The sequence below is a fragment of the Gallus gallus genome, chromosome Z (assembly GCF_016699485.2).
Source record: "Gallus gallus isolate bGalGal1 chromosome Z, bGalGal1.mat.broiler.GRCg7b, whole genome shotgun sequence".
In the NCBI taxonomy this organism is placed as follows: Eukaryota; Metazoa; Chordata; class Aves; order Galliformes; family Phasianidae; genus Gallus; species Gallus gallus.
Genome location: NC_052572.1, coordinates 65,978,099 through 66,005,532, shown reverse-complemented (window position 1 = coordinate 66,005,532; position 27,434 = coordinate 65,978,099). Strand labels below are relative to the sequence as shown.

The 27,434-nt window shown below is 48.5% G+C and overlaps 1 protein-coding gene across 1 annotated transcript; it reads left to right on the top strand.

The window, feature by feature from the left end:
• Window positions 1-5,952: 5,952 nt before the first annotated feature.
• Window positions 5,953-8,918, top strand: LOC112530682 (PHD finger protein 7-like). Its single transcript, XM_040655883.1, has 9 exons — window positions 5,953-6,161; window positions 6,482-6,573; window positions 6,661-6,762; window positions 7,020-7,144; window positions 7,328-7,490; window positions 7,579-7,685; window positions 7,899-8,012; window positions 8,164-8,282; window positions 8,449-8,918. Exons 1-9 carry the CDS (start codon window positions 5,960-5,962, stop codon window positions 8,916-8,918), a joined length of 1,494 nt encoding a protein of 497 aa, XP_040511817.1. The 5' UTR covers window positions 5,953-5,959.
• Window positions 8,919-27,434: the final 18,516 nt, after the last annotated feature.

Below are 27,434 nucleotides of genomic sequence, written 5' to 3'. Positions count from 1 at the left end.
TACGTTGGCTTCATTCTTCTCTGCTTGTCCTGCGGTGGGCAGTGGTAGGAGCTGAGACCACGGGGTTGTCTTCTCCTTAGCACCTTCCCAGATGGCTGTCGTGGAGTTATCTTTAGACCTGTCTGTGCCCGTGACGGGGGACAGCACGCCCACAGGCCCAACAGCCTGAATAAAAAGGGGCAGGGACAGCCTGTTTCCAGGACTAATGGGGAAGGGGGATCCACAGACCCACATCCCAGGAGTGGGGAAAGGGGAAAAGGGGGGGAAAGTAGGGAGATGGGTGACGGGACTAAAAACAAAACAGCGGCAGCCATGTGAGGAGGAAAGTCAATTTCCTACATGTGATATCGGAATGCAAGATAACACAGGATGATACTTGACATAATCCTTGACTGCCGAGGTTAGCTGCTTCAGAGCCACCCCGGCCAGAACCGCAGCACCTGACTGCAAGGTACAGGGGGCTTTCGGTGGGTTCCTTTACCAGGGGAACCCCAAGCCAACAGAGCAGCCCGACAGTTCTCGTGAGAGTAGCTGATGTGGCATCGGCGTTGCCAGGGCAACGGAACTGCATCCACGCCCCTTGCCTTAGCAGAAGCTTATGGGAGGGCCTCAGTGCATCGCTGCCCACCAGGTGCAGGGAGCAGAAGGCAGTGTGTGCGCAGCTCCCACAGCATACTGCAGCAGCGGGTGTGGTAGCTTGTGCAGGACGGCGCAGAAGTACTGAACCTCCTCGCTCTGGAGACCAGCTGACGTTCCGGCAGTCTCCCAGACCACAGATCTACCACGGTCTCCACTGATCAACAAGCTTGCCCCGCAAAGACTGTGGCGACCCAGATGGAGGCCCTGCCCAAGGATGCAGCTGTTCAGGTCTCCGGCTGCAGGGAGTGCCTGAGCCTGCTGCTGCCCACTGAGGGCAGCGGGAACTCCACCTGTGTGAGGTGTGAGCAGGTGGAAGATCTGCTCAGCATGGTGGCAGAGCTCAAGGAGGAGGCGGAGAGGTCAAGGGCCATCAGGGAGTGAGAGCAAGAGATTGACCGGTGGAGTAACTCCCAGGCATGCCAGAGAGGAAGGCGCCAGGGAGACACCCCCCAGAAAGTGATGGACTCCATGTCCTGTCACTGTCGGGCAGAGAGGGGGGTCCTGAGAGACGGGCAGAACTGGAAGACAGTCCCAGCTCGGCATCGTGGGCGAACCCGTTCTCTGGCAACCTCACTTCCCCAGGTGCCCTTAAGTGACAGATGTTGCTTTCTTTTTTTAGAGGCACTGTAAACTGAAGGGGAGGTGAGCGAGGAGGCACGGGAAGCTTTGCCTAAGACAGTGCCAAGGGAGAGCTGGTCGGCTCTGTGTCTCCAGACTGCCTCTGCTAAGACGGACAGAAGGGTTACTGTACAGGAACAGTACTGTTGTACTGTTCCTCCTCACGGGAACGGAGGGCCCCATATGCAGACCGGACCGGACTCACGGGGAGTTGTGCCGCCTCCCTGGGGCCCAGGTCAAGGGCACAGAAAACTCCCAGACCTGGTCCATCCCTCTGATTCCTAGCCATTGCTGACAGTTCGGGCAGGCAGCAATGAAGCAGCTCAGAGAAGCCTGCAAACTCAAAAAAAGACTTCAGGGCTTTAGGGCAGTCGGTTGACGGAGTGGGAGCACAACTGATAATTTCTTCTGTCCCTTCTGCAGCAGTGAGGGACATGGAGTCGGGTAGGAGAACTCAGGTAATGGAGAAGTGGCTGAGAGGCTGGCGCCGCCACAGGGACTTTGGGCTTTTCAACCATGGGGCAATTTACTCGGCACCCGGTCTAATGGCTGCAGGTTGCTGTCACTTGTCTCTATGAGGGAAATGGATCCTAGCCCAAGAGCTAGCAGGGCTCATCGAGAGGGCTTTAAACTAGGTAGGAAGGGGGAAGGGGATGCAATGAGGCTTGCTAGGGTAAAGCAAGTAGTCTGGGGTTTTGGACTAGATCCGATGAGGGAAGAGAGTCAAGCGCGGCGGGACAAAGAAACGCTTTGGGTTGCTGGCTCTTCAGAAGGGATAGGCAGGGGACGAGAGGAGGGGGTGTTGCCCTCTGTGTTAGGAAGTGGACAGATTGCAGAGAGCTGTGTCTGAGTAACAGCCATGACCTGGCTGAGAGCTGTCACGGAGTTATCTCCAGATCTGCATCCGTGACAGAGGCAGCAGGCCCCCAAAATAAAGGAGGGAGGGTAAAAAAGAAAAGCGTTGAAGTTTTACGACCGGTCGGCCTGGCCCTGTGACTAATGAGGCAGCAGACTTGCGGGCAAGGGTGGGGAGATAGCAGGTGGGTCTAACAGAGAAAAAAATTACCGAGCAGCAGCAACGATCTAAGAAAGAGCTTTAATTTACTAAATCCAATAAAATCAAACAAAATGAGAGTGTCCAAAGCCGAAGCCTTGCGCTATACACTGCAGAGGGAACCACGTGCTTCTCTGCCGCGAAACCGAGAGAATCCGCCAGCGGGAAAGAGGCCCGTGTCCTGCCAGGAGCTCCACCTTTCTTCCTGTGGGCGAGAAGTCCTCTGGGGAATGCCACCCCACCCCTCCCCCCCGAGAACCAAAATGCCCGATAAAGGCAGTCCACAGAACCAGAACATTAACTCTTTAACTCCCACTGCTTTACACGATGCTCTGATGTGGAATACCGGCAACAAAAATCACAAAACCACCACAAGAGCTTATGGGTGGAAGTCAGGGGTCAGTCCAGTAAAGGGCATCTAGTGGTTGGGGTCTGCTGCAGGCCACCTGATCAGGTGGAGCCTGTTGACGAGGCCTTCCTGCTTCAACAGCGGGAGGTGTCGCGCTCGCAGGCTCTTGTCCTGATGGGGGATTTCAGCTACCCGGATATCTGCTGGGATAGCAGCACGGCAGGTGGCACACAATCCAGGAGATTCCTGGAGTCCGTTGAGGATTACCTCCTCGTCCAGGCACTGGACGGACCGATCCGAGGTGAAGCCCTGCTGGACCTGGAGCTCACCAAAGGAGAGCTGAGCGTTAGAGAAGTTAAGATTGGAGGCAGCCTGGGCTGTCGTGACCATGCCCTGGTGGAGTTTGCCATCTGGAGAAATGCAGGCCTGGCAAAAAGCAGAGGCAGGACCCTGAACTTCAAGAGAGCAAAATTCCAGCTGCTCGAGGAAGTGCTGGATGGGATCTCCTGGGAAACCGTCCTTGAGGGCAGAGGAAGAGAACAGAGCTGGCAGCTCCTTAAAGACACCAGCGCAAGAGCTCTCCGTTCCCCAGCAGAAGAAATGGAGCAGAGGAGACGGGCAACCAGCGTGGCTGAGGAAGGACCTGCAGCTGAAACTGACGGAAAATGTACAGCAATGTACAGGAAGTGGAAGCCGGGTTGTGTAGCCTGGGAAGAACATAGGAACGTTGTCTGCATGTGTAGAGATAGGACCAGGAAAGCCAAGGCATAGCTGGAGCTGAACTTGGCAAGGGATGTGAAAAATAACAGGAAGGATTTCTACAGGTACGTGGGAAGGGGGGAGACAGACCAAGGACAGCATTTCCCCTCTGATAAATGAGGATGGGGAAGTGGCTTCCTCAGACATGGAAAAAGCTGAGGTGCTCAAGAAGCGCTTTGCCTCAGTCTTCACTGGTGGTCAGGTTCCTCATGTCTGCCAGGATCCTGAACCTCTAGGTGTGGGTGAGAGGAGTGGATTCCATCCCACTGTAACCACGGAACAAGTCGGAGACGTTCTCATGAAACTGAATGCACATAAGTCCATGGGGCCAAATGATATCCATCCGAGGGCTCTGAGAGAAATGGCTGACGTGATTGCTGAGCTGCTTTCCATCACATTTGAAAAATCATGGCTGTCGGGTGACATCCCCAGTGACTGGGAAAAGGGAAACATGACTCCCATTTTTTAAGAAAGGGAGAAAGGGTGACCCGGGGAACTACAGGCTGGCGAGCCTCACCTCTGTGCCTGGGAAGATCATGGAGCAGATCCTCCTGGTTACCACGTTAAGGCACATAGGAGACAAAGAGGTGATCCAAGACAGCCAGCGTGGCTTCACCAAGGGCAGATCGTGCCTGACCAGCCCGGTGGCCTTCTGTGATGGCGTGATGGCAATCGGTGGATGGGGGAAGGGTGATGGACGTCATCTTCCTAGACCTATGCAGAGCCTTTGACATGGTCCCTCACCGCATCCTTCTCTCTAAATCGGAGAGGTACGGTTTTGAAAGATGGACTGTTCAGTGGACTAAGAACTGGTTGGCTGGTCGCAGCCACGGGGTTGTGACTGACGGTTCTATGCCTGGGTGGAAGCCGGTCACAAGCGGTATCCCCCAAGGGTCGTTCCTGGGACCGGTGCTCTTCCCCATCTTTATCAGTGACATAGATGATGGAATCGAGTGCACCCTCAGCAAGTCTGCAGACGACACCAAGCTGAGCAGTGCCGCCAATACGGTGGAGGGAAGGGAAGCCACCCAGAGGGGCCTGGACACGCTGCAGAAGTGGGCCCACGTGAACCTTATGAGTTTCAACAGGGCCAAATGCAAGGTGCTGCGCTTGGGCCGGGGCAATCCCACGTATTTATGTAGACTGGGGGAGGATCTCCTTGAGAGCAGCCCTGCGGAGAAGGACTTGGGGGTCCGGGTAGACGAGAAGCTACGGGACACAAGCCAGAAGTGTGCGTTTACAGCCCAGCTGTCTATCATCTGTGAAACGCTATGGAGAACAGGAGAGATGCCTGAAGACTGGAGGATAGCCAATGTCATTCCAATCTCCAAAAAGGTCAGGAAACTACATCAGGAAACCATAGGCCATTCAGGAACAATTAATTCTGGATATCATCTCAAAGCGAGGGGAGGGGGAAGGGCTATCCAGAGTAGTAAACTTGGATTTACTATGAAAAAATCATGCTTGACTACCGTGGTAGCCTTTGTAGGTGCCACGACTGGCTGGGCAGGTGTCTTGGTAATCTGGCTTAATGCTGGATCTGGTAGACGTTTTGAAACACGGGATCCTGGGATGGCTTGGGTTGGAAGGGACATTAAAGTCTATCAAGTTCCAAACTCCTGCAGTGTGTTGGTTGCCACCCAGTAGATCAGGCTGCCTGGAGCCCTACGCAGTGAGGCCTTGAACATCTCCACAGAGGGCGCCTCTCCTATCTAGGCATGGGGACTCTCCCATCAGCGTTGGCCTGACTTTCGTGGACAAGCTGGAAACGGGGTCAGGCTGGATGAGCAGGCATGCTCCAGTGTGATTCCAGGACTGCAGCCCTGGACAAGGGACAGCTCCTCTCCTGTCTCTGGCTGGGTGGCCATTGCCAGCAGGTTGAAGAAAGCAGACCTCAGAAGTTTGTCTGACTCACTTTATATGCAGGCTTGAAGTGCCCTAGTGCCCTGCCTATGCCACTTTGCCTCTGGGAACTGTAGAAGGGTAGAAGCTTTGATGTGTGAAGACTTGGATAGGAAAGGATCAAAAAAACCCACCCAAGCCCAAGCGCCTGCCATGGGAGCGCTGCCACCCAGCAGGTCAGGTTAGAACAGGGCCCTGTCCAACCTGGCCTGGAGTGCCTGCAGGGATGGGCACCCACGGCTTCTCTGGGCAGCTGTGCCAGGGCCTCACTGCCCTCCGAGTGAGGAATTCCCTCTCGCAGCTCACCCGACCTCCTCTTTTCTCACGTCAAAGCCGTTCCCCCTTGTCCTGTCACCATCAGACCACGGAAAGTCGGTCAGCACACGCACTAGAAACGCCGGCTGTGCTGTTGACCCGCAGACCTTTACTAGACTCTCTGCTGCGATGCCCCAGCACGGGCGCCGTGCGAAAGGCCTGATGGAGGCCATGCTTGCTCCCTGCTGATGCAAGCTCCCTGCTGACGCAAGCTCCCTGCTGATGCAAGCACCCTGCTGATGGCAGCACCGGGCCCCTCGCTCTGCGTTGCCCACAGGAGCTGCCGCCCTCCCGCGTGGGTGCCGCGCCCTCAGGCCCGTGAGATGGTGGCCGTGATGTCACAGTGGTGTCAGGGAGCGGCCATTGTGACGCATGAGGCGGGGAGCAGAGCAAAGGCTGCGGGGCTGGGGCCGTGCTCAGTGCGGCCTGGCGAGGCGTGGAGAGAGCAGCGACTCTCTTGTTTCTCGTCGTCGATGCCAATCATGTCCAAAGGGACGGAGGAGGCCCCCAACTCTGGGGAGCCAGGTGAGAGCACCGTATCCCTGCACGCGGCTCCCCGCTGCCGGGCACAGGGCTGCTGGGGGTCTGCCTGCGGCTGGGAGGGGAGGAAGGGACGGGCAGAGGCTACCCAGTGCTGCGGGCAGGCAGGGTCCTCCCGCTTCTTGGCCAGGGGGCACAGCTTGGGCTGTGGCTGCCCGCTGACACTGCTGGGCCTACAAGGCCTCCTTCCCTTCCACCCAGCCAGCACGGCAGGCCTGGAGCAAGCCCGGGGGATGGCCCCCAGCGACACCCGGCCCTGCCAGGTGCTCACTGCTGCTCACGCTTGCTCTCTCCTTCCTCTCCAGTGTGCGTGCTGTGCCGCCGGGCACAGGTCAACCCGGACATCTGCGGGGAGACATTTGCCAACGGTGGGCTCTGTGCCCACCAGTTCTGCTTGGTGAGTTCCCTCGAGGGCTAGGGCTCCTGCCTGGGATGCTCCCTTCCTATCCAGCCTCACGAGATCCTGCCCTTTTCTCTCCTACAGTTCTTTGCCAATGGCCTTTTGGAATGGAGAAGCCCAATGGGGGGAATTTTTGGCTTCTCCATCAGTGCTGTCCAGCGCGCAGTCCAGCTGGCAGAGCAGAAGGTGAGGACCTGAACGGAACGGGAGCTTGGTGCCGGCAGAGGCTGGCACTGGCTTTGCCTGGGCCCAAAGAAAGCCATCGCGGCCCTTCCAACCGGCTCCAGGACAAAGTCCCACCATAGCAGACGAGCCTCATCTGCCAGGCAGCTCTGCGGAGTGTGAGGCAGCAGTGCCCACACCCTGCGCCCTGCCTGGAGAAGTGGGGCTGGCCGCAGAGGCCCTGAGCCCACCGCTGATGGGGGCTGCTCTGCTCTTTCCAGAACTGCTTTGTCTGTGGCGGGAGGGGAGCTGCCATCACCTGTGCGGAGACCGGCTGCGAGCGCAGCTTCCATCTGCCCTGCACTGAGGATGGGGAATGCATCACCCAATACTTTGGGCAGCACAGGTAAGGGCTGTCAGCAGCAGCAGCCAAGCTGCTGTCCCTGCCTGTTCCTCCCAGGGAGGAACCCGCAGCGACACCTCCCAGCATCCTGCCAGAGCCAGAGCCCAGGCCTGGCGCGCTTTCCTGGTCCTCAGCCCTCCGCGCAGCACTTCTCCCCATGCTCATCCCTTCTGTCCTCCTGCCCAGGTCCTTCTGCTGGGAGCATCGCCCTCGGCAGGCAGCGGAGGCAGCTCCATCTGAGAACACCAGCTGTGTCATCTGCCTGGAGCCCGTGGGGGACAGCACGTCCTACCACACCATGGTGTGCCCCGTGTGCAAACAGGCCTGGTTCCACCGGGGCTGCATCAGGGTAGGAGCCCTCCCCTCGCCCTGTGGGCACGGCCGGTGCTCAGCAGCACCCCGCCCCGCTCACGCTCACACTTGTGCTTCTCCTGCAGAAACATGCCCTGCACGCTGCCACCATGCGCTTCTTCTGCCCCGTCTGCGGAGGAAAAGGGCGATTCCGATCCCGAATGACCACACTGGGGATCCAAATTCCGGTCAGGTTGGTGTCCTTCTGCCTGGCTCTGCAGACGCTCAGGCACAGGTGCGGCGCCTGCCCAAGAACTGCCCCGGCAGGCCCAGTCCCTTGCCATCCTGCCAGCATTGGTCTCAGCTTCATGGAGAAGCTGGGAAGGAGCTCAAGGTGGATGAGCAGGGATGCCCTGGATCTGCCTCACACCTGGGGCACCATCACATTCCCTCTCTTCTCTGGCAGACGACCATCGTGGTGGGACGACGCAGCATACCAGCCGCTGCGAGAAAGGCACAGGCGCTGTGATGCCAGCATGTGCATTTACCTGGGAGGCAGGGAGAGGGCACAGGAAGAGGGGTGAGTGACCTCTGCAATCCTCTGCAGCTCTGTGTGGGCTCTCAGCCTCACCACAGGCTGGGGGAGCAAGGATGGAGCACCAGAGTCGTGCCAGCTGCTCCCTGCCTTGGCTCTCTTCATCCTCACAGCCACAACCCATTTGCTTCCCCAGGCGCTGGCGGCTGCTCCTCTGCAGCTCCTGTGCCGCAGAGGGCACCCACTGGAACTGCTCCTTCTGGTCCGCCGGCAGAGACACGTGGGAGTGCGACACCTGCGCTGGTGCGGGCACTGGTAAGAGGCAAAGAGCTCCTTGCCACGGGACTGGGGCCAGACAAGGCCTGGCAGCGGGTGCTCAGGGTGGCCTTGCCACGGTCTCTCTGCCCCACCAGGGATGGCAGCCTGTCCTGCCCCTGGGGCTGCGTGTTCATCCTGCTGAGCTTCCTGTCTCTCCTTACAGCCTCCCGCACCAACTCTGAGCTTGCCAGCCCCAGCACCCCCAGCCAGGAGCTATCGGTGCCTTCCCACGGCTTTACAGGACCTGACAACACCAGCTCTGGTCCTGCTAGTCAGGCAGCATCCAGCCCATCCCAGCTGCCTGAGCTCAGCGCCCAGCCCGGAGTGCCGGCGGCTGAGCAGGATACCACCCGCTCACGTCCATCTGAGGAGCGGGACATATGTCAGCAGCGCCGAGGACGTGGTGGGAGGAGACGGGCTCCAGCTGCAGGCGCACGGTCCTCCAGAACCTCCCAGGCACCAGCGCCCACACAGCATCCCAGGCAGCGGGGGGGCGGCCGCACAAGAAGCCGCTCCCCATTGCAAGGCCGGGCCCCGGGCTCCCAGAGTCGGCCCCGAAGACATTGTGGTGGGAGCCATGCAACAACCCCAGGGGCTCAGAGAAGCACCCGCACCTCGGCCGCACCAGCATGACCGAGGTCCTCGAGGGCTTCCCCTCTGCCTGCACGCAGGAGACAGTCCAGGCAGCGAGGGCGGGCCCACACTCGAAGCCGATCCCCAGTGGGGCGTCGCGCTTCCACTTCCCGCAGCCGGCCCCGAGGAGGCCGTGGGAGCCGGTCCAGGCAGCGGGGACCAGCCCGGGCACGAAGCCGCTCCCGGGCCCAACATCACAGAAGACCTCCCCGCAGCCGGTCCCGAAGATGGCGCTGAAGCAGCCACCGTGTTCCAGCTCCACGTGATGGCTCTGATTCCAAGCGGCAAAGAAAATAAACCGTGAAGATACTCCACCAGTGTTGCCTTCACACTCCTGTGGACCAGCCCGGGCACAAAACCGCTCCCGGGTCCAGCATCACAGAAGACATCCCCACAGCCACTGCCAAAGACAGCACGGAAGCAGCCGTGTCCCATCCCCGCATGACGGTTGTGCTTCCACGTGGCATAACAATAATAGCAATAATAATAATAATAATAAACCTTAAAAATACTCCCTATACGTTGGCTTCATTCTTCTCTGCTTGTCCTGCGGTGGGCAGTGGTAGGAGCTGAGACCACGGGGTTGTCTTCTCCTTAGCACCTTCCCAGATGGCTGTCGTGGAGTTATCTTTAGACCTGTCTGTGCCCGTGACGGGGGACAGCACGCCCACAGGCCCAACAGCCTGAATAAAAAGGGGCAGGGACAGCCTGTTTCCAGGACTAATGGGGAAGGGGGATCCACAGACCCACATCCCAGGAGCGGGGAAAGGGGAAAAGGGGGGGAAAGTAGGGAGATGGGTGACGGGACTAAAAACAAAACAGCGGCAGCCATGTGAGGAGGAAAGTCAATTTCCTACATGTGATATCGGAATGCAAGATAACACAGGATGATACTTGACATAATCCTTGACTGCCGAGGTTAGCTGCTTCAGAGCCACCCCGGCCAGAACCGCAGCACCTGACTGCAAGGTACAGGGGGCTTTCGGTGGGTTCCTTTACCAGGGGAACCTCAAGCCAACAGAGCAGCCCGACAGTTCTCGTGAGAGTAGCTGATGTGGCATCGGCGTTGCCAGGGCAACGGAACTGCATCCACGCCCCTTGCCTTAGCAGAAGCTTATGGGAGGGCCTCAGTGCATCGCTGCCCACCAGGTGCAGGGAGCAGAAGGCAGTGTGTGCGCAGCTCCCACAGCATACTGCAGCAGCGGGTGTGGTAGCTTGTGCAGGACGGCGCAGAAGTACTGAACCTCCTCGCTCTGGAGACCAGCTGACGTTCCGGCAGTCTCCCAGACCACAGATCTACCACGGTCTCCACTGATCAACAAGCTTGCCCCGCAAAGACTGTGGCGACCCAGATGGAGGCCCTGCCCAAGGATGCAGCTGTTCAGGTCTCCGGCTGCAGGGAGTGCCTGAGCCTGCTGCTGCCCACTGAGGGCAGCGGGAACTCCACCTGTGTGAGGTGTGAGCAGGTGGAAGATCTGCTCAGCATGGTGGCAGAGCTCAAGGAGGAGGCGGAGAGGTCAAGGGCCATCAGGGAGTGAGAGCAAGAGATTGACCGGTGGAGTAACTCCCAGGCATGCCAGAGAGGAAGGCGCCAGGGAGACACCCCCCAGAAAGTGATGGACTCCATGTCCTGTCACTGTCGGGCAGAGAGGGGGGTCCTGAGAGACGGGCAGAACTGGAAGACAGTCCCAGCTCGGCATCGTGGGCGAACCTGTTCTCTGGCAACCTCACTTCCCCAGGTGCCCTTAAGTGACAGATGATGCTTTCTTTTTTTAGAGGCACTGTAAACTGAAGGGGAGGTGAGCGAGGAGGCACGGGAAGCTTTGCCTAAGACAGTGCCAAGGGAGAGCTGGTCGGCTCTGTGTCTCCAGACTGCCTCTGCTAAGACGGACAGAAGGGTTACTGTACAGGAACAGTACTGTTGTACTGTTCCTCCTCACGGGAACGGAGGGCCCCATATGCAGACCGGACCGGACTCACGGGGAGTTGTGCCGCCTCCCTGGGGCCCAGGTCAAGGGCACAGAAAACTCCCAGACCTGGTCCATCCCTCTGATTCCTAGCCATTGCTGACAGTTCGGGCAGGCAGCAATGAAGCAGCTCAGAGAAGCCTGCAAACTCAAAAAAAGACTTCAGGGCTTTAGGGCAGTCGGTTGACGGAGTGGGAGCACAACTGATAATTTCTTCTGTCCCTTCTGCAGCAGTGAGGGACATGGAGTCGGGTAGGAGAACTCAGGTAATGGAGAAGTGGCTGAGAGGCTGGCGCCGCCACAGGGACTTTGGGCTTTTCAACCATGGGGCAATTTACTCGGCACCCGGTCTAATGGCTGCAGGTTGCTGTCACTTGTCTCTATGAGGGAAATGGATCCTAGCCCAAGAGCTAGCAGGGCTCATCGAGAGGGCTTTAAACTAGGTAGGAAGGGGGAAGGGGATGCAATGAGGCTTGCTAGGGTAAAGCAAGTAGTCTGGGGTTTTGGACTAGATCCGATGAGGGAAGAGAGTCAAGCGCGGCGGGACAAAGAAACGCTTTGGGTTGCTGGCTCTTCAGAAGGGATAGGCAGGGGACGAGAGGAGGGGGTGTTGCCCTCTGTGTTAGGAAGTGGACAGATTGCAGAGAGCTGTGTCTGAGTAACAGCCATGACCTGGCTGAGAGCTGTCACGGAGTTATCTCCAGATCTGCATCCGTGACAGAGGCAGCAGGCCCCCAAAATAAAGGAGGGAGGGTAAAAAAGAAAAGCGTTGAAGTTTTACGACCGGTCGGCCTGGCCCTGTGACTAATGAGGCAGCAGACTTGCGGGCAAGGGTGGGGAGATAGCAGGTGGGAGATGGAGGTGATTGTCCCCCTCTACATGGCTCTTGTGCATCCCATCTGGAGCACTGCGTCCAGGCCTGACGTTCCCCAGTGCTGGAAGGACAGGGAGAACTTGGAGCGGGTCCAGAGGAGGGCCACTAAGATGATCAGAGGGCTGCAGCACCTCTCCTCTAAGGAAAGTTTGAGGGAACTGGGCTTGTTTAGATTGGAGAAGAGGAGGTTCCGGGGAGACCTCATTGCGGCCTTCCAGTACTTGAAGAGAGCGTATAAACAGGGGCAGGGAGTGGTTTTTTATGAGGGTGGACAGTGACAGGAGAAGGGGGAATGGTTTTAAACTGAGACAGGGGAGGTCTAGGTTGGATATTAGGAAGAAATTTTGCACACAGAGGGTGGTGACGCACTGGAACAGGTTGCCCAAGGAGGTTGTGGATGCCCCATCCCTGGAGGCATTCAAGGCCAGGCTTGATGTGGCTCTGGGCAGCCTTGTCTTGTGGTTGGTGACCCTGCCCATAGCAGGGGGGTTGAAACTCGATGATCGCTTTGGTCCTTTCCAACCCAGGCCATTCTATTATTCTATGATTCTATGTGCTCGGAAAATAATGATCTGGCTGCTATCAGGGAAACTTGGTGGGACAAAGCACTGACCCAGACCTTCCTCCACACGTCCTCCAGATTAGAAAGCTTATGGGTTGAAGCAAATGCAGGAAGACTGTTATCCAATTACTCTCGAGGGCAAAACGACATGATCTGGGGAAAGTTTATTTCATTTCCAGGTAGAAGGGACTCAGGTATTGAGAATCAAAGAGAAACATACCTGTACATGCCCTCCCTCCGCCCCAAGGTCTAGTTCCACACCTTGTTTGTTAATGCATTTACAAAATGCAACTTGTGGTGCTTGGGTCAGATCCCAATAGAAACAAAGTAGACAACAGCTTCATGTCCTTACAGTTCAAGGGCAATGGTGTATCGACTCATATTCATTTCCTTGTCCAAGCAAGGGAAGGGCAGCTGTGACCCTGACCTGAGGAGTAGGCCAGGACCAGCCATTTCAACCTGTATTGTTGAATGTCCCTTCTCTGTTTTGCCCATTATTGTGCTCAGAAGCTCTCAGACATCTGTGCTCCCCCAGTGAGCACTGCAAAGATGCCCAAGGTTCTGCCTTCACCTCCATTCCCTGACTTCAATGGAATCGGGGTCTTCTATTCAGGATTCACACTGCAGCAGCCTGCCTTCTTCACCTCCTAATGAGCACTTACTCTAAAAGCAAAAGGCTGTATTGACACTGTGGTTTTATTCACAGAAGAGACCTGTATGGTAAAGATGATTTACAAAGGTAAAGATGACTTATAATCCAATCTTATGGAGCACCTAGAATGATTCTGATAGCAAGCTGGCACTGTGCTAGTGAGGTGAGGTTGGCCTGAAGTACCCTTTAGTCAAACTACATCCAATTTTCAACCACAGTTAGGGAAGATTAATATAAATATCTGAATGCTAACTCTCATAAAGAAAAAGCATTTTAAACTATGAAAGTTATAGTACTGCCCTTGGTTTTGATAACTCTCCATTAACAAAACCTGTAATTCAATAAGCAACCATTCTTTTGTTGTACTTAAATACTGTGACACTATCACAAGCTTTAAAGTTAGGATGTGTTTAAGTAGTTTGTTAAACTTAATATACTATTTGCATCTCAATATGCTGTTACTTAACAGTGAATACCTTTCACTGTTACAAACACTACAGTATTTGATGCCATTACTTAACAGTGAATACCTTTTGTTGAAAGTCTTTCATTTGATAATACTGTACTGGCTATTGCATTTACCATGCAGGGATTTCAGATCTCTCTCTCTCCACTCACTGTGAAATCTGAGTGCTTGGTTCAGACTTCCCTTACGAATGCTTAAGAATCAGATAATCTAATGTGACAGTGACAATGCTTCTTCACTATGACAGTTCTCCATATAGGATTTTCCACAGCACTCAGCTTACACTCAAACACTCCATTCACTGTCATCTGTATAGCCTTACTATCATTTGGTATGGGAGGAAGGTTAGGTCAAGGCTGAATGCTTCAGGAAACCTTTATAAAGAGCTCCAGCCCATTTCTGTGGCTGTGAGTACCAGCACTTAACAAAGCATTGTTTGCCACTGTGTAACCTAAAATAATATACTGCTTCCAATGCAATAGGTCAGCTTCTGCACACTCGTGGATAAACGTCTGCAGTACATAGTGCTTCTAAATAGACATTGGTTCTGAGCATCTATCTGAAAAGACTGGCTTTAAACACCCTACATTTACAAAGTCTTTACAAATAATCACAGAATGTCCTGGGTTGAAAGGGACCTCAAGGATCATCAAGTTCCAATCCCCTGCCACAGGCAGGGCTGCCAACCTCCACAGCTAATACTATACCAGGCTGTCCAGGGTCCCATCCAACATGGCCTTGAACACCTCCAGGGATAGGGCATCCACAACCTCTCTGGGCAGCCTGTTCCAGCACCTCACCACTCCCTTGGTAAAGAACTTCCCCCTGATATCCAACCTAAATCTTTTCTCCTTCAACTTAAAACCATTTCCCCTTGTCCTGCCATTATCTAGCCTTGTAAGGAGTTGACTTCCCTCCTGCTTGTAGACTACCCTTAGGTACTCGAAGGCTGCAATTGGAAGGCTGCAATGAGGTCACCCCTCAGCCTTCTCTTCTCCAGGATGAACAAGCCCAGCTCCCTCAGCTTGTCTTCAAGGGGGAGGTGCTCCGGCCTTCTGATCATCTTTGTGGCCCTCCTCTGGACCCTCTCCAACAGCTCCACATCTTTCTTGTACTGGGAGCCCCAGATCTGGATGCAATACTCCAGAAGGGGCCTCATGATGACAGAGTAGAGAGGGACAATCACCTCCCTCTCCCTGCTGGCCACCTCTCTCCTGATGGAGACCAGGATCTCCCATTTTGACTTCTAGCTGCCTTCCCACAGTATAGGATGGGTCCATTCATCACTCTACCATGCATACGCACTGCTGCTGTAGTAACATTTTCTTCCCACAAGCCATTTCCAATATTCATGGAAGGTTTCAGTCACCATCCCATACGTCTCAAAGCCAGAGATGGTATTTGTAAATCCCAAGTATGATCCATAGCTCAAAGCTGTAGTCTAATATGGTTGGCAGGAGAATGGTGAGTTTCTACTTTGTGTTGCACTGCTGGATGCAGACAGCTAAAGCAGGGTCTTGTTCACTCAAACCTGAGTTCCTGTGCTGAGGGAGATATTGTATTAAAAGTTTTGGAGGAATAGAAAGATCATGTCAAGGACCCATCAGATAGCATTTAGGGGCTACAGAAATCCATTAAGATGAGATATTTACAGGATTCTCTCTGTTACACTTATCCGGAAGAAAACAGACAGATGACATGATTACTGTCGTAGAATGCATTCATGAAAGGCAATTTCTATGTGCTGAGCTTGCCTTCACATAGCAGAGAAATGTATTAAAAGAACCAATTTCTGTAAGCTTATGTCCAACACAAAAGAAAAGAAGAAGAAAAAAAGAACATTTTAAAATGGAAATGTCTAATACCTTAATTAGAACTTGATGCAGAACAGGAAAGATATCTGTGCTCCCATGAAAGTTCACAAACTGGAAAAATTCTTTCCAATTCTACTTTCAGCAACACAGATCAGAACAAACAGGCAGTGAGTTCTGTTTGGAGCCTTTAGGTGCTGTTTTAATGCTAAAATAAAGCACAAACTGTTTTTAATTGTAGAAATGCTTTGATTTTTCCAAGAACAAGTGTACCTCAATAACAACAACAGAAGATGGGCTGCATCATTTGTTATTGCTATTGTATACATAGAATAAATTATTTTTAATAATAACTTTTGGAAGGTTCAGTTTTACTTTGCAGTTTTCAAGATCCTTGAAAAGCAGTGTTCCAGAAGAACTGAGGATATAAATCTTTATGTGACCTGTCGTTACAAAAGAGGCAAACAACACAGAATAACAGCAATTAATCACACATGCTGTCACAGTACAATGTAAAGATGTTCAGATATACCTCGTGAGGGTGAAATATTTAAGATTTTTAGTGCCAAATAAGACATTAAAATACTACGTATTCTATTAAGTGTAATTGGAACTGGGCAGGAGAATGGCCCAGGAAGCCTTATCAGTCTCCCTTTCTTTTCACATTAGGAATAATGGAAGGCATTTTTCCTGCCACAAACAGCTGATGCCAAGTTTTTGTACCTTCACATCTTGGCAGGAAACACCTGCTGTACAGTAGCTGTACTTCAACATGTTTGTGATTTTTTCATAAATCGTAGTAGAGAGAACTGTTGGTAATGATTCTTGATCAATGCTATTCAAAAACAGCAGCCTTGATACAGAGATCTTGGGATGCTTCAATGCTATCCAGAGATCAACACCCAAAAGCCACCTTTCAGACACGCTGGTGACATGGAAACAGAAGCCTGATTCTTATTTAGAAGAGAACTTGTCATTAAATCTTTCTTAAGTCTTCACAAAACTCTTTGTTTGCTATTATTTGTTAAAGCTTACACATGCTCATATTTCTGCAGCTCACAGATCATCCTTCTAGGCATAAGGAAGAACATGATAAAAATAGAAGCACAACAGGTCATGTTTCTGCACTTTAACCTAACAGGATAATTCAACATGCTGTTAATGCCTGTAGAATTCTCCCATCTTTGCTAAACTGAATTCTAACAATGTGAGATTTGGGAACAGGGAAGCCACTGGTCTGGAGCTTATTTCTTTTTACAGCTTGCTTTTTACAGTCTTGCCACTAAAAAGTGTAAAATTCAAGTCTGAGAGTATTTTGGATATGCCTAAATACATCATAGGAAGATTTTTAATTGCTTCTTCCTGCCTTGGAAACTCCATTGATGATCAGGAAATAAAATATGTAGAAAATTCGTAGGTAATATACAGGCAACTTCTTGAAAGCAAATGTGTAATAACATGAATTGCAAAGCAACTTCTGCTTGAAAAATCTTATAATTTCTTCTGGAGGATGGCACAGAAAAGCTTCTGGAGGTTCTCTTTTATTTTGTTTTTGCCTTAGAAATAATGCGGCAAGTGTATTCAATAAAGAAAGAAGCATTTGATTATTGTGAGTCACTGACTTCTATTCTATCTTTCTATTAAATATATATATTTATGAGATGCTGAGTCTGTGCTTACCAGATCTCCCTTTGTAGCACGACCTTTGACATTTCCTAACAGCTTTTACTGCACCTTTATCAACTTTTTCCATGTATATATAAACACATCAGTGGACAAATCTGTTTTACTCTTTTTTTTTCTGGAGTAATTCAGCTTTTGCTTTGCTAGGAAAATGTGATCATGATTTCAAAAATAAAATATGACAATACCTCAGTTTTTTTTCTATAAAGTGATAAAATCGTTGTTACAAAGATCACTCAGTTTGTGAAGGATCCATTACAGTGGGGCTTCATTCACTATACAGTCTGTCACACAGAAGATATATGAACATGTACAGCTAAGGAAGATGTAATTAATAATCCTTAGAAAATGGGATTTTTATTTATTTAGTTAGTTAGTTAGTTAGTTTCAGTATAGCTGAATATCATTATGAAGTCTATTATCCCTTATGTGAACTTTATGTGTATTCCCTGATTGTTTTGGTTGTGTTCTACATTCATCTCCACCCCCACAAAAATAAAACAAAGTCCTCATGTTATCAACATAAACCAATGAATGACTTCAGTAACTTTACTCCAATCACTGTTCAACACACAAGGCATTGTACCAGAGCAAGCAATGAACTGCCAGTAGAAATATTTCACCTTATGTTTTTAAAAAGTTTCTCAGACAGTTAGCACTATGAAATTCATTTAAGGCAAAGTCAGCAATTCCACTTTCCACTGCCATACTACAATACCTGCCAATCCTTCACAAACCTAAATGAAGCATATTTTCTCTGTGTGGGGCTGGCACAAGCTCCATTCCTGCTGGACCTTGGTTTCTCCAATTCATTCCTCTGAGGCTCCCAGGGAACTTTTCTTCAGTCCACTGAGGTTTGAGAGACATGACATTTCTGCCTGAGTGTACTTGAAATAAAACCCATATTAAATCTACAAACTCTATCTCTCATCCATCCAAAATATCCTCATAAAAGAAAAGCCAACTTGGCCAAGGCAGTGCTCTCCTGAAATGGAGATGACAGTCATGTCCTAGCGACATAGTGTGACAGCAGCAAGAATAACAAGAACTGACTGCTCTGACATTTTACTCTTGTTCCCACACTGCTGGCAGTGTTTTTCAAACAAGAGGTTCCTGAAAGAGGTAGTGAATTTGTCTGCTGATGGAGCCCACTTTTCTATCTCAACAGGTCTGATGTTGTTCTGCCCTTCCTAATACAGATAATCTAGTTTTTGAGTCACAAGAGCATAGTGGCTTTACAGAGAATCACAGTATCTATTCTGTATTTCTTCCAGTCTGCCTTGAAAGTCCCTGAAGCCTCAGTATATGCACAAACTAAGCAGTCATGTGCCTTGGTCAAAATTTTCCTACATTTCTGTGCTGTTATCTGGGACATCACAACTGGCCAAGAGTCAGAAATAGCACTGCATGTAGTATAAGGGGCTCTGAGACTCTCAGGAGTGAAATAACAAACACATAACCAACAACCCAGCAAACTATTTGGCTGTTCTAGTAAAATAATGAAAGACAGAGTTGAGATTGCAGTTATCGCAGCGTGAATATACATTTACGTTTCTAAGCCATTTTCCATTGCATAAGTCATATTCCAATAAAAACACAAATCTTTAGTGACAAGGCTCCAGATGGGTTGTGGCAGCAGTAAGCAGGATAGGCAGCAGCAAGCTTGTGCAGAAGCTTTCTTGATCTCTCCACTAGAGCAATATCAGATCCTGTACTACCAAACAGACCAACACTTCACTATCTCAAAGACATTGAAGGGATCAGGAGTGCAGGTAGTGTCCTAGGCCGCAAGCAGGTTGGACTTACTAGCACATCTTTAAACTACATTTGACAGAGGAAGGGGATAGACTTCTGAGTAACACAGAAGAGCCAGGGAACACTCAACTTTTTTCCAAGGAAATGTGAGAGGGCTCCTCCTAGAAGGTAACGTGGATGGTAGCACAGCTGAAGTGCCCCTCTGCCAGCGCACCCAGCTTGGCAAATAAGCAGCAGGAGCTGGAAGTCATGACACAATTAGAAAACTATGTCCTAATTGCCATCATGAAAGTGTGCAGGAATCACAAAAGTGGAGCTTGACAATTGAGGATTACAAGGTTTTTGGAAGAGATAAGCAGGGAACAAGGTGTGGAGGAGTTGCCCTCAATGTTAAGAAATTGATAGATTGTGAAAAGTTGCCTCTGAGAAAAAGCCACAAACAGGTTGAGAGCTTATGGATAAAAATTTGGGACTGCACCAGTAAAGGACGTCTGGTAGTCAGGATCTACTACAGGCCATCTGATCAAGGAGAGCCTGTTGATGAGGCCTTCCTTCTTCAGCTACAAGAAGCATTGCACTTGCAGGCTCTTAACCTGATGGGCGATTTCAGCCACCAGGATATCTGCTAGGAAAACAATGTGACAGGCTGTAAGCAATCCTAGAGACTCCTGGGGTGTTTAAGATACCTGCTCCAGGTACTAGACAAACTGACAAGAGGAGGTCATTAAAGAGGTTAAGACTGGGGGCATTATGGGCTGTAGCATCCATACCCTGATTGAGTTTGTGATCTCAAGGAACTGCCTAAGAGTAAAGTCAGGACCCTGAACTTCAGAAAAGCAAATTTTCAGCTGTTTAAGGTATTGCTGGTTGAGGGAAGCTACCCCCGAGGAAAAAGGAACAGAGCAGAACTGGCACCTCTTCAGGACCCTTCTTTGAGAGCATGCGTACTCTGCTTTCCCCAGTGTAATAAATCAAGCAAAGAAGGCAGGAAACTGGAATAGCTGAGCAAGAACCTGCAGGTCAATCTGAGAGAGAAAATAATGCACAGGAAGTGGAAGCAGAGATGTGCGGCCTGAGAAGAATACAGGGATGCCATACTCCCTCTGATAAATGAGTAAAGAGAACTGACAACAGACATCGAGAAGGCTGAGATACCCAGCAAGTTCTTTGTTACTTACAGTCAGGCTTCCTAGATCTCTTAAGCTGCTGAACTTCTAGGTAGGAGTGAAAGACAGGACAAAATCCCTCCCACTGTAAGCAAAGAGTAAGTTTGAGACCACCTTATGAGCTTGAATGCGTACAAATCTATGGAGTTAGATGACATAGAAGGCCCCATCCCTGGAGGTGTTCAAGGCCAGGTTGGATGGGGCCCTGGGCATCCTGGTCTAGTAAATGGGGTGGTTGGTGGCCCTGCCCGGCAGGGGGTTGGAGATTCATGATCCTTGAGGTCCCTTCCAACCCTGGCCATTCTGTGATTCTGTGATTCTGTGATATACTAAGGTCCTGAAGGAACTAGCTGATGCAGTTGCAAAGTCACTGTGCATCATATTTGAAAAATCATGCCTGTCAGGTAAAGTCACATCACTACTATTTTTAAGAAAGAGAGAAAGGGAGATCCAGGAAACTGCAGGCCAGTGAGCCTCACCTTTGTGCCTGGGAAGATCATTGAGCAGATCTTCCTGGAAGCTATGTTAAGACATGTGCAAGATGAGGAGGTGATCTGAGATAGCCAGCATAGCTTCACTGAGGGCAGATCCTGCCTGACCAATTGGGTGGCTTTCTGTGATGTAGTGGCAGCATGAGTGGAAAAGGGAAGAGCAAATGATGTCATTTAACTGGACTTCTCCAATGTTTTTAACATGATTTCACACCACATCCTACCTCTAAATTGGAAAGAGATGGATTTGAAGGGTGATCTGTTTAGTGGATAAGGAAAAGGTTGAATGGCCACAGCCAGAATGTTATGGTCAACAGCTCTATGTCCAAGTTGAGGTTGGTGATGAGTAGTGTCCCCTAGGGGTCCATTCTGGGATCAGTGGTCTTTAATACCTTTATTAAAAACCTACATAATGAGATTGAGTGCACCTTCAGCAAGTTTGCAGATGACGCCAAGCTGAGCAGTGCAGAAAGAAGGGATGCCATCCAAAGGGACCTGGACAAGCTTGGGAAGTGGGCCCACATGAACTGAATGGGATTCAGCAAGTCTGAATGCCAAGTGTTGCTTCTGAAAGAAGACAATCCCAGATATGTGTACAGATTGGGAGAAAAATTCATGGACAGCAGCCCTGTGGAGATGGGTGAGAAGGTTCTTTTGGACAAAAAGCTGGATATATGCCAGCAGCATGCACTTGCATCTCAGAAAGCAAACAGTATCCTAGGCTGCATCAACAAAGGGGTGGCCAGCTGGGAAAGGGAAAACATTGTTCCCTCTCTACTTTGCCTTTGTGAGGACCCATCTGCATCCAGGCCTAGGTCTCTCATCACAAGAAAGATGTGGAATTGTTAGATCAAGTCCAGAGAAGAGCCATGAAGATGATCAGAGGGCTGTAAAACACTGTTTCTATGAATACAAACTGAAAAGGCTGTACTTGTTCAGCCTGGAGAGGAGAAGGCTCCAAGGAGACCTCATTGTTTCTTTCCAGTACTTAAAAGGAGCTTATAATGAGAAGGGAAACAGACTTTTTGACGGACTGTTAGTGATAGGACAAGGAGGAATGGCTTTAAACTAAAATAAGGGCGATTTAGATTAGATGTTAGGAAGAAATGCTGTACTTTGAGGGTGGTGAAGCACTGCCATAGGCTGCCCAGAGAAGCTGTGGATGTCCCATTGTCCCATCCCTGGAAGTGCTCGAGGTCAGGTTGGATGGGGCCCTGGGCAGCCTAGTCTGGTGGGTGGCAACACTGCCCATAGCAGAGGAGTTAAAACTCTATGATCTTTAAGGTACCCTCCCACCCAAGCCATTATATGATTCTATTATCAGTTTTGCAGAATTACAAGCCAGAAGGGACTACCAGGCCTGACTTCTAATTGCCAGAATCATCCAAATACCCTGTGTTTAGACCAAAGTCCGCTGTAGGACCACAGAATGCTCACCTTCTAGAAATTAAAACACATGTTACAGACAGATCTTTTTCACTGATGTTTTAGTTGGCTGAACACAACACACAGGTAAAGGAAAGCTGAGCTTACAGCTTGATCCAGCATCCACAGAGAGGCTGAATGCTTTTTCACTAACTTCACTGAGCTTTGGATCCAGCTTTCAGTTCACGCAACACCCTCTACCTCTTTGACCTCGCAAGTAACTGAGCAGGATGAGAAAAAACAACAAGCCTTTTCAGTATGGAACTTACATCTTTACCTGCGAAAAGGTCACCTAAAGAAAAACAGTCCAACAAAATCACTGGTTGATAAAGTGTGAGCATTGTTTTTCCAACATGTGGCAAGGTAGAAAGCCACATGAACATAAAAAGTTTCCTTCTCTCAGATACACAACCATCAGAGTTTATATTGTCAATTGCTATGTATTGGTGTAGTGGTCTTCATCAGTTCCAACAAAGGGGAGGGAATGTATGTGTACGTGGCTTTGCCATTGCTAATCATACTGCAGTTAGGAAACAGGTTATGAATATAGGGAACTGTTCATGGTCAGAAAACACTCAGTTTAACACCTTCATTGTCCCTCTTTGGCTGAAGGTTAGATTCAGCATAATATTTACTAATAAAGCACAGATACCAGCAGTGTTTTTTTTATTATGGAAATATTATAAGGCATTCTAGGTAATCTCTGGAAAACACACATTATGGATTTCATCTACACCTCACCTCTTTCCTTTTTTAAGTTCTCTTGAGGAAAGCTAGAACTGTACTTTTATTAGTTCAAAATGTACGTGTCATCCTGTCTTAATTGATAATGCCCTTTTACCATCTGGTGTCAAGGTCAAGTACTTCACTAGACATATGCAGTATTCCCTACTCAAACAGGGCTTCATTGCACTGAATGCTGATCGAAACAGATGGTATGGACATTTTGTTTTCAAAATATTTGATTATCTTGGTATCAGACAGAAAATGGCAGGTAAGGAGAGAGACAAATGGTCACATAATAAATATGGAAAAGGAGTATATGGATAAAGATGACAAATTGTAATCACAGTTTTAAGAAAATGGTTATTTTCTCACTGAAAATGCACGTAGTGTGAGTCTAGATAACATTTACCATACGTTCAGACATTTTACTATTACCTGAATTTTTAAATTAAGGATCCAAAACTGAGTGTTCATGGTTAAACCAATACCTACTCACTTGCTTCTGGACATGCACAGGAGAGGTGACATGCTGCTTGCATGGATCTGCTTCCATGCTGCTGTGTGAACAGCTGACACACAGATGAACAGAATCGGTAATTGCCTACATGAAAGATTAATGGCTTTCTTTTCTATTACAATTTCTACATCCAGAAAATAAAAGGAAGTTTAAAAAGTACAGTCACAGACTGATCAGTGAGAAATGGAAACATATACCAGTGGAAAATATTTGAGCCTCCTTCCTTGTCTATAAAGTGTAACAAGAGAATAAGGAGAAGTGATGAAAATTTGAGTATGTTTTAGTATGAAAGCAAATGAAGCATATAAAATGTAATCTGAGCTACAGCTGTATCAACAACGACAAAAAGCCTTAAAATGACTGTTTGGAAAAACTAGCAAAACACTGCTTTGGTCAACTTAGTAGTGATTTGTCTTTGATTTCTGGGCTTTTCTCTGAAATATAATCAATAGAAATTTACCAGTAGGACTGCATTCCAAGGGCAGAATTTTACCTGCTTTAAATCAGTGCAGCTCCTTCACTTTTATGACAGGTTCTGTGATCAAGAAAGTATTGATATTTGTACATGAAATTTCTAATTTATCCACTTGCTTAGGTAGTTAAAACTCATTGTTATGACCAGCTCAGAAACTAGTTAATACCCAGTCTCCTTCCCAACCCAAAGTTGACTCTCCCTTACTGCTTCTGTTAAGATACAAACGACTTGCTACTTTCTTCTTGCAGCTGGAGAATATCACACAACTCCAGCCCAGATGGAGTAAAATCCAAGAAAGACATGTATTTTGTCTCTTTCCCTCTAGATAGGAGTGGAAAATATATTACTGAAGTCACCTAGCTGCTATCTTTCGCAGTGCTGATGACATGATGATAGTAAGAGATCAACAACAATGCAAGGTCAATGTTAAAGGGGGAAAAAATGTGTACTGGTGTTACCCAGCCAGGAATAGAACTGTGACTGTATGCAGTGATCTTTAATAGCTTAGTAGTCTGTAGCCTGCAAGTAGGATAGCTGAGACATGGCAATAGCAGATATAATTATGTCAGCTTTGTTTGTTTAAATTTGGCAGTGTACATCAACTATACAAATATGACAAGATTAACTGTGATTATTGGCAGCAGATAAATATAACAAGCTAAGCAGCATAAAATCTTTGTATTTAGTAGCAGCATTGTGCTATGGCTGTGATAAGGACTTGCAGATCCCTGAGCTCTCCTGACCTGTTATGATCTGAAAGAGGCCTTGAAGAGCCCTGCGAACACTGATTGACAGCCAGGCTCCCAGGCACACTGCCTGGCCTATCAGGGTGGGCTGAAGAAGACATTTTCCTCCACAGGCAAAGGAGGGAAGATGTTTGTCTTTTCTGTGTCAATTGCTCCTTGTCCCTGGTGAGTTGTTTCCAAGCCCAACCTGCAGGGAAATGGTCACTCTGTGCCCATGGCAGACACTTTCCAGGGGAGTCAGCTCCAAGTCTGACCCATAAACAATCACCAACTTTAGTCCCCTTCTGCAGCTGCTTAAAATACAGCATAATTCATCATTTGTCTTATGGCCTAGGTCTGTTTACGCAACACTGAAGCAAGGACTGGTTAACTTCTGCACTGCCATTAGCAGTACTGAAAATACTTGTGCTAGGTTTACAATGCAATTTAGTGGCCCATCTTGGCTCAGTGGTACTGACGTGTGGAAATCAAACTCCATAACCACAGAGTAGTTACAAAGCAGGTATGCTCAATCAGCACTGTGCACACACTGGATGCAGAGGGGATATTCCCACCTAGCCTGCACACCAGAAGGCAAGAAAGGCACATACTTATAGAACAAGCTGCTTACATATGCTTTAGATGTCCAAGAAAAGGCTGAGTTATTACAATGAGTCCCCAGAATGATTGACACCCCCCCTTGCCCCAAATCTCAGCTCTTTTACATGTGTATCTCTCTGTGGTCTTTCTGATGAAGGTCGTCGTGTTATTTTCTTGGGCTTGGGTTAGGATGGAGGATGCTTGGCTGGTTCTGGTTGGTCATCTTATTGGCCACAACTCTGTTCACCAGTCCTCTGCTTCTTCGTTAATTTGTGGTTTTACTGTCCAAGCCTGCTACCTTGCAGAGGTAGGATAGCTAACGATGTTATTTGAAAAAAACAGGAGACCCACTGTCTGCACTAACTAAGTCTGTAGAAAAGCATCTGTTATTGGCAGCAAAAACCTGGCTTAGCAAGGTCAAATCTGCGGCTGTCAATTCAACACCTCATGAAGGCACGTAACTTTTAACCTTTAACATTAAATGTGAGACCCTTGCTGCTCATAAAGTTAGATTTAAATTTTCTCTTACAAATACTACATATCAGAGCAAGATAATGAGTTCTGAAAGCACATTGCCTTGCCTTGCTCTCAGTCTTGGCATTTTCTGTCCTAGAAACTACCCTTCTAATATGCTCTGCAGCTGCTGAATTACTGTAGCATTTTCCTGTTTGTCTGCAGAAATATAATTGTATATAAAAGTAATTTATGAATGTACTTGTGGGAGCTGTTTATCTAGTATGAAATTGTAGAATGATTTCATTTGCTGATTGACAATTTGTACAGAGTCAATAAAACTGTACTTTATAATGTGAACTGTGTAACAGAACAAATAACGTCGGTATAAACTGCATGAGGTGTCAGGTTTATTATTGTTAGCATGGTCAGATCATGTTTTTTAGAAGTAATTCATTATGTTAATCTGTTAATTTCAAAGGACTTTGTTTTCCAGAGGCTGGTGATTTATTATTTGAAGAAAAAGAAACCACGTTTCTTCAACTGTTTCACGTTCTGCTGCCAAAATCTCCATTTGCTTCTGAAAATCCTGGCTTTAATTTATATAGGATGATGGAAATATTCATATTTATATATTCACCTTGTTCCTCAAGCAGAATAATCAACACTGACTGGGGGAACCATATTCTTAGTATCAATAGGGATATGAAATTTTTGTTCCAGTATAGCCATGTAAGCTCTAATTCAAAGAGACTGATCAAAAATCTCACTGTGTACGTATTTTTAGGTAGCTTGCTAGGTTAAAGCCAAGTGCAAAATATTCAAACCTGTCTCTATGCAATCTAGCCTGTGGCAACAAATTAATTATGAAGACAGAAAAAGGCAAATGTATAACAAAATGTCTACTCAGCAAATCAGAAACATCCATTTCACAACAGAAATGCAGTTCTGCTGTAGGGGTGATGATACTTAGAAAAAAAGCCTAGAAAAGTGATCTTCTATCTGTAATTAGAAAATAATGAAAAATATTACATGAAAATAACATCTACATTTTTTCTTGCCTGCCTTTCAATTACAAGGCATTATCCTTACAGATCAGATGTATCTGTGATTCCTTTTGTTTTTTCTATGCCTGCTTGGAGATCTAAGGTTTTAGCCGAATACTCTTCTTCAAAGTATGTGTCATTCCCCTTTCTGAGTAGAGATTGTCTGACATCCAGGAAGATGTGTGGTGTTTAGACAAGACCCTTCACAAAACAACTGGCTCAGGAAGAGCCTCTGTGCTTGACCTAGTCAGGGAGCAATTGCTTTTCTCACTTCTAGGGTGAATTACCTAATGATGGGAAGAAGGTCATTCTGCCTTGGTGGAAGCCAGCTAAGAGAGTGAGTTGTTAGGAGGATCTTTCAGGGAGGGTGTTTTGAAAAACAACGATGTTGGTCAACGTGACCTCTCTTGTGGAGTGGGTAGTGGTTGAGAAGGCAGGTTTCCACTGAGTGTGCTGATGAAAGGGATTTTGTTTAGTGGTTACATTTCCTTGAAGAAATGATGCTGAATGTTTAAAGGGAAGAATCTGGGCTCAGTTGGAGAAAGCTTTTAAATACCTCATGTTGTCAGTTACTTTTGTCTGGTGCTTCCTGCGAAGAAAATAACAGTTCTCCTCTCAGATCTGATCCTTAATAGATAGATAGCCAGCCAGGAAATGTTCCATCACAGAGCTCTTTCATTTATTTCATGGCTTCTCCTTTCTATATCCTTATTACTGCATAAAGACTTTCAATTCTGGGAATTTTGTTTTATGGTGCCAAAAACATTTCCTATGACTTGTGAATGTAAACTATTCCTTTTCCTTTGATACCTTAATATAGATTTCATATAATTTATAGATTTTTTGCATTAGCTAGAAGAAGTATCCACGAGAAAAACAAATTTTGTCTTTCCTGTTGGTCTCAGAGAAGTTGTGCTGCTCTGTTCATTCAGTTCTCTGATAGCTGAGAGTCAGTAACAATATGGGGTTTTGCGTTCAGAATTTGATGTCTCTCTCCATTGCAACCAGGCTACAAGTTGTTCCAAAAGTTGTCAGGGCTCATCATGGAAAAGGAAATGAAAAGAAATAACAGCAAAGGCCAAAGAAAATCAGTAACTGGACTACTAGTTTGAAAGACAACCT

What these genes read in the sequence shown, in the direction of transcription:
- LOC112530682 (XM_040655883.1), top strand. Translation starts at nt 5,960, where the DNA reads ATGGTGGCCGTGATGTCACAGTGGTGTCAGGGAGCGGCCATTGTGACG. An exon ending in GGGATCCAAATTCCGGTCAG is followed by an intron (nt 7,686 to 7,898) that starts GTTGGTGTCCTT and finishes CTTCTCTGGCAG; the next exon opens with ACGACCATCGTGGTGGGACG. An exon ending in GAGAGGGCACAGGAAGAGGG is followed by an intron (nt 8,013 to 8,163) that starts GTGAGTGACCTC and finishes TTGCTTCCCCAG; the next exon opens with GCGCTGGCGGCTGCTCCTCT.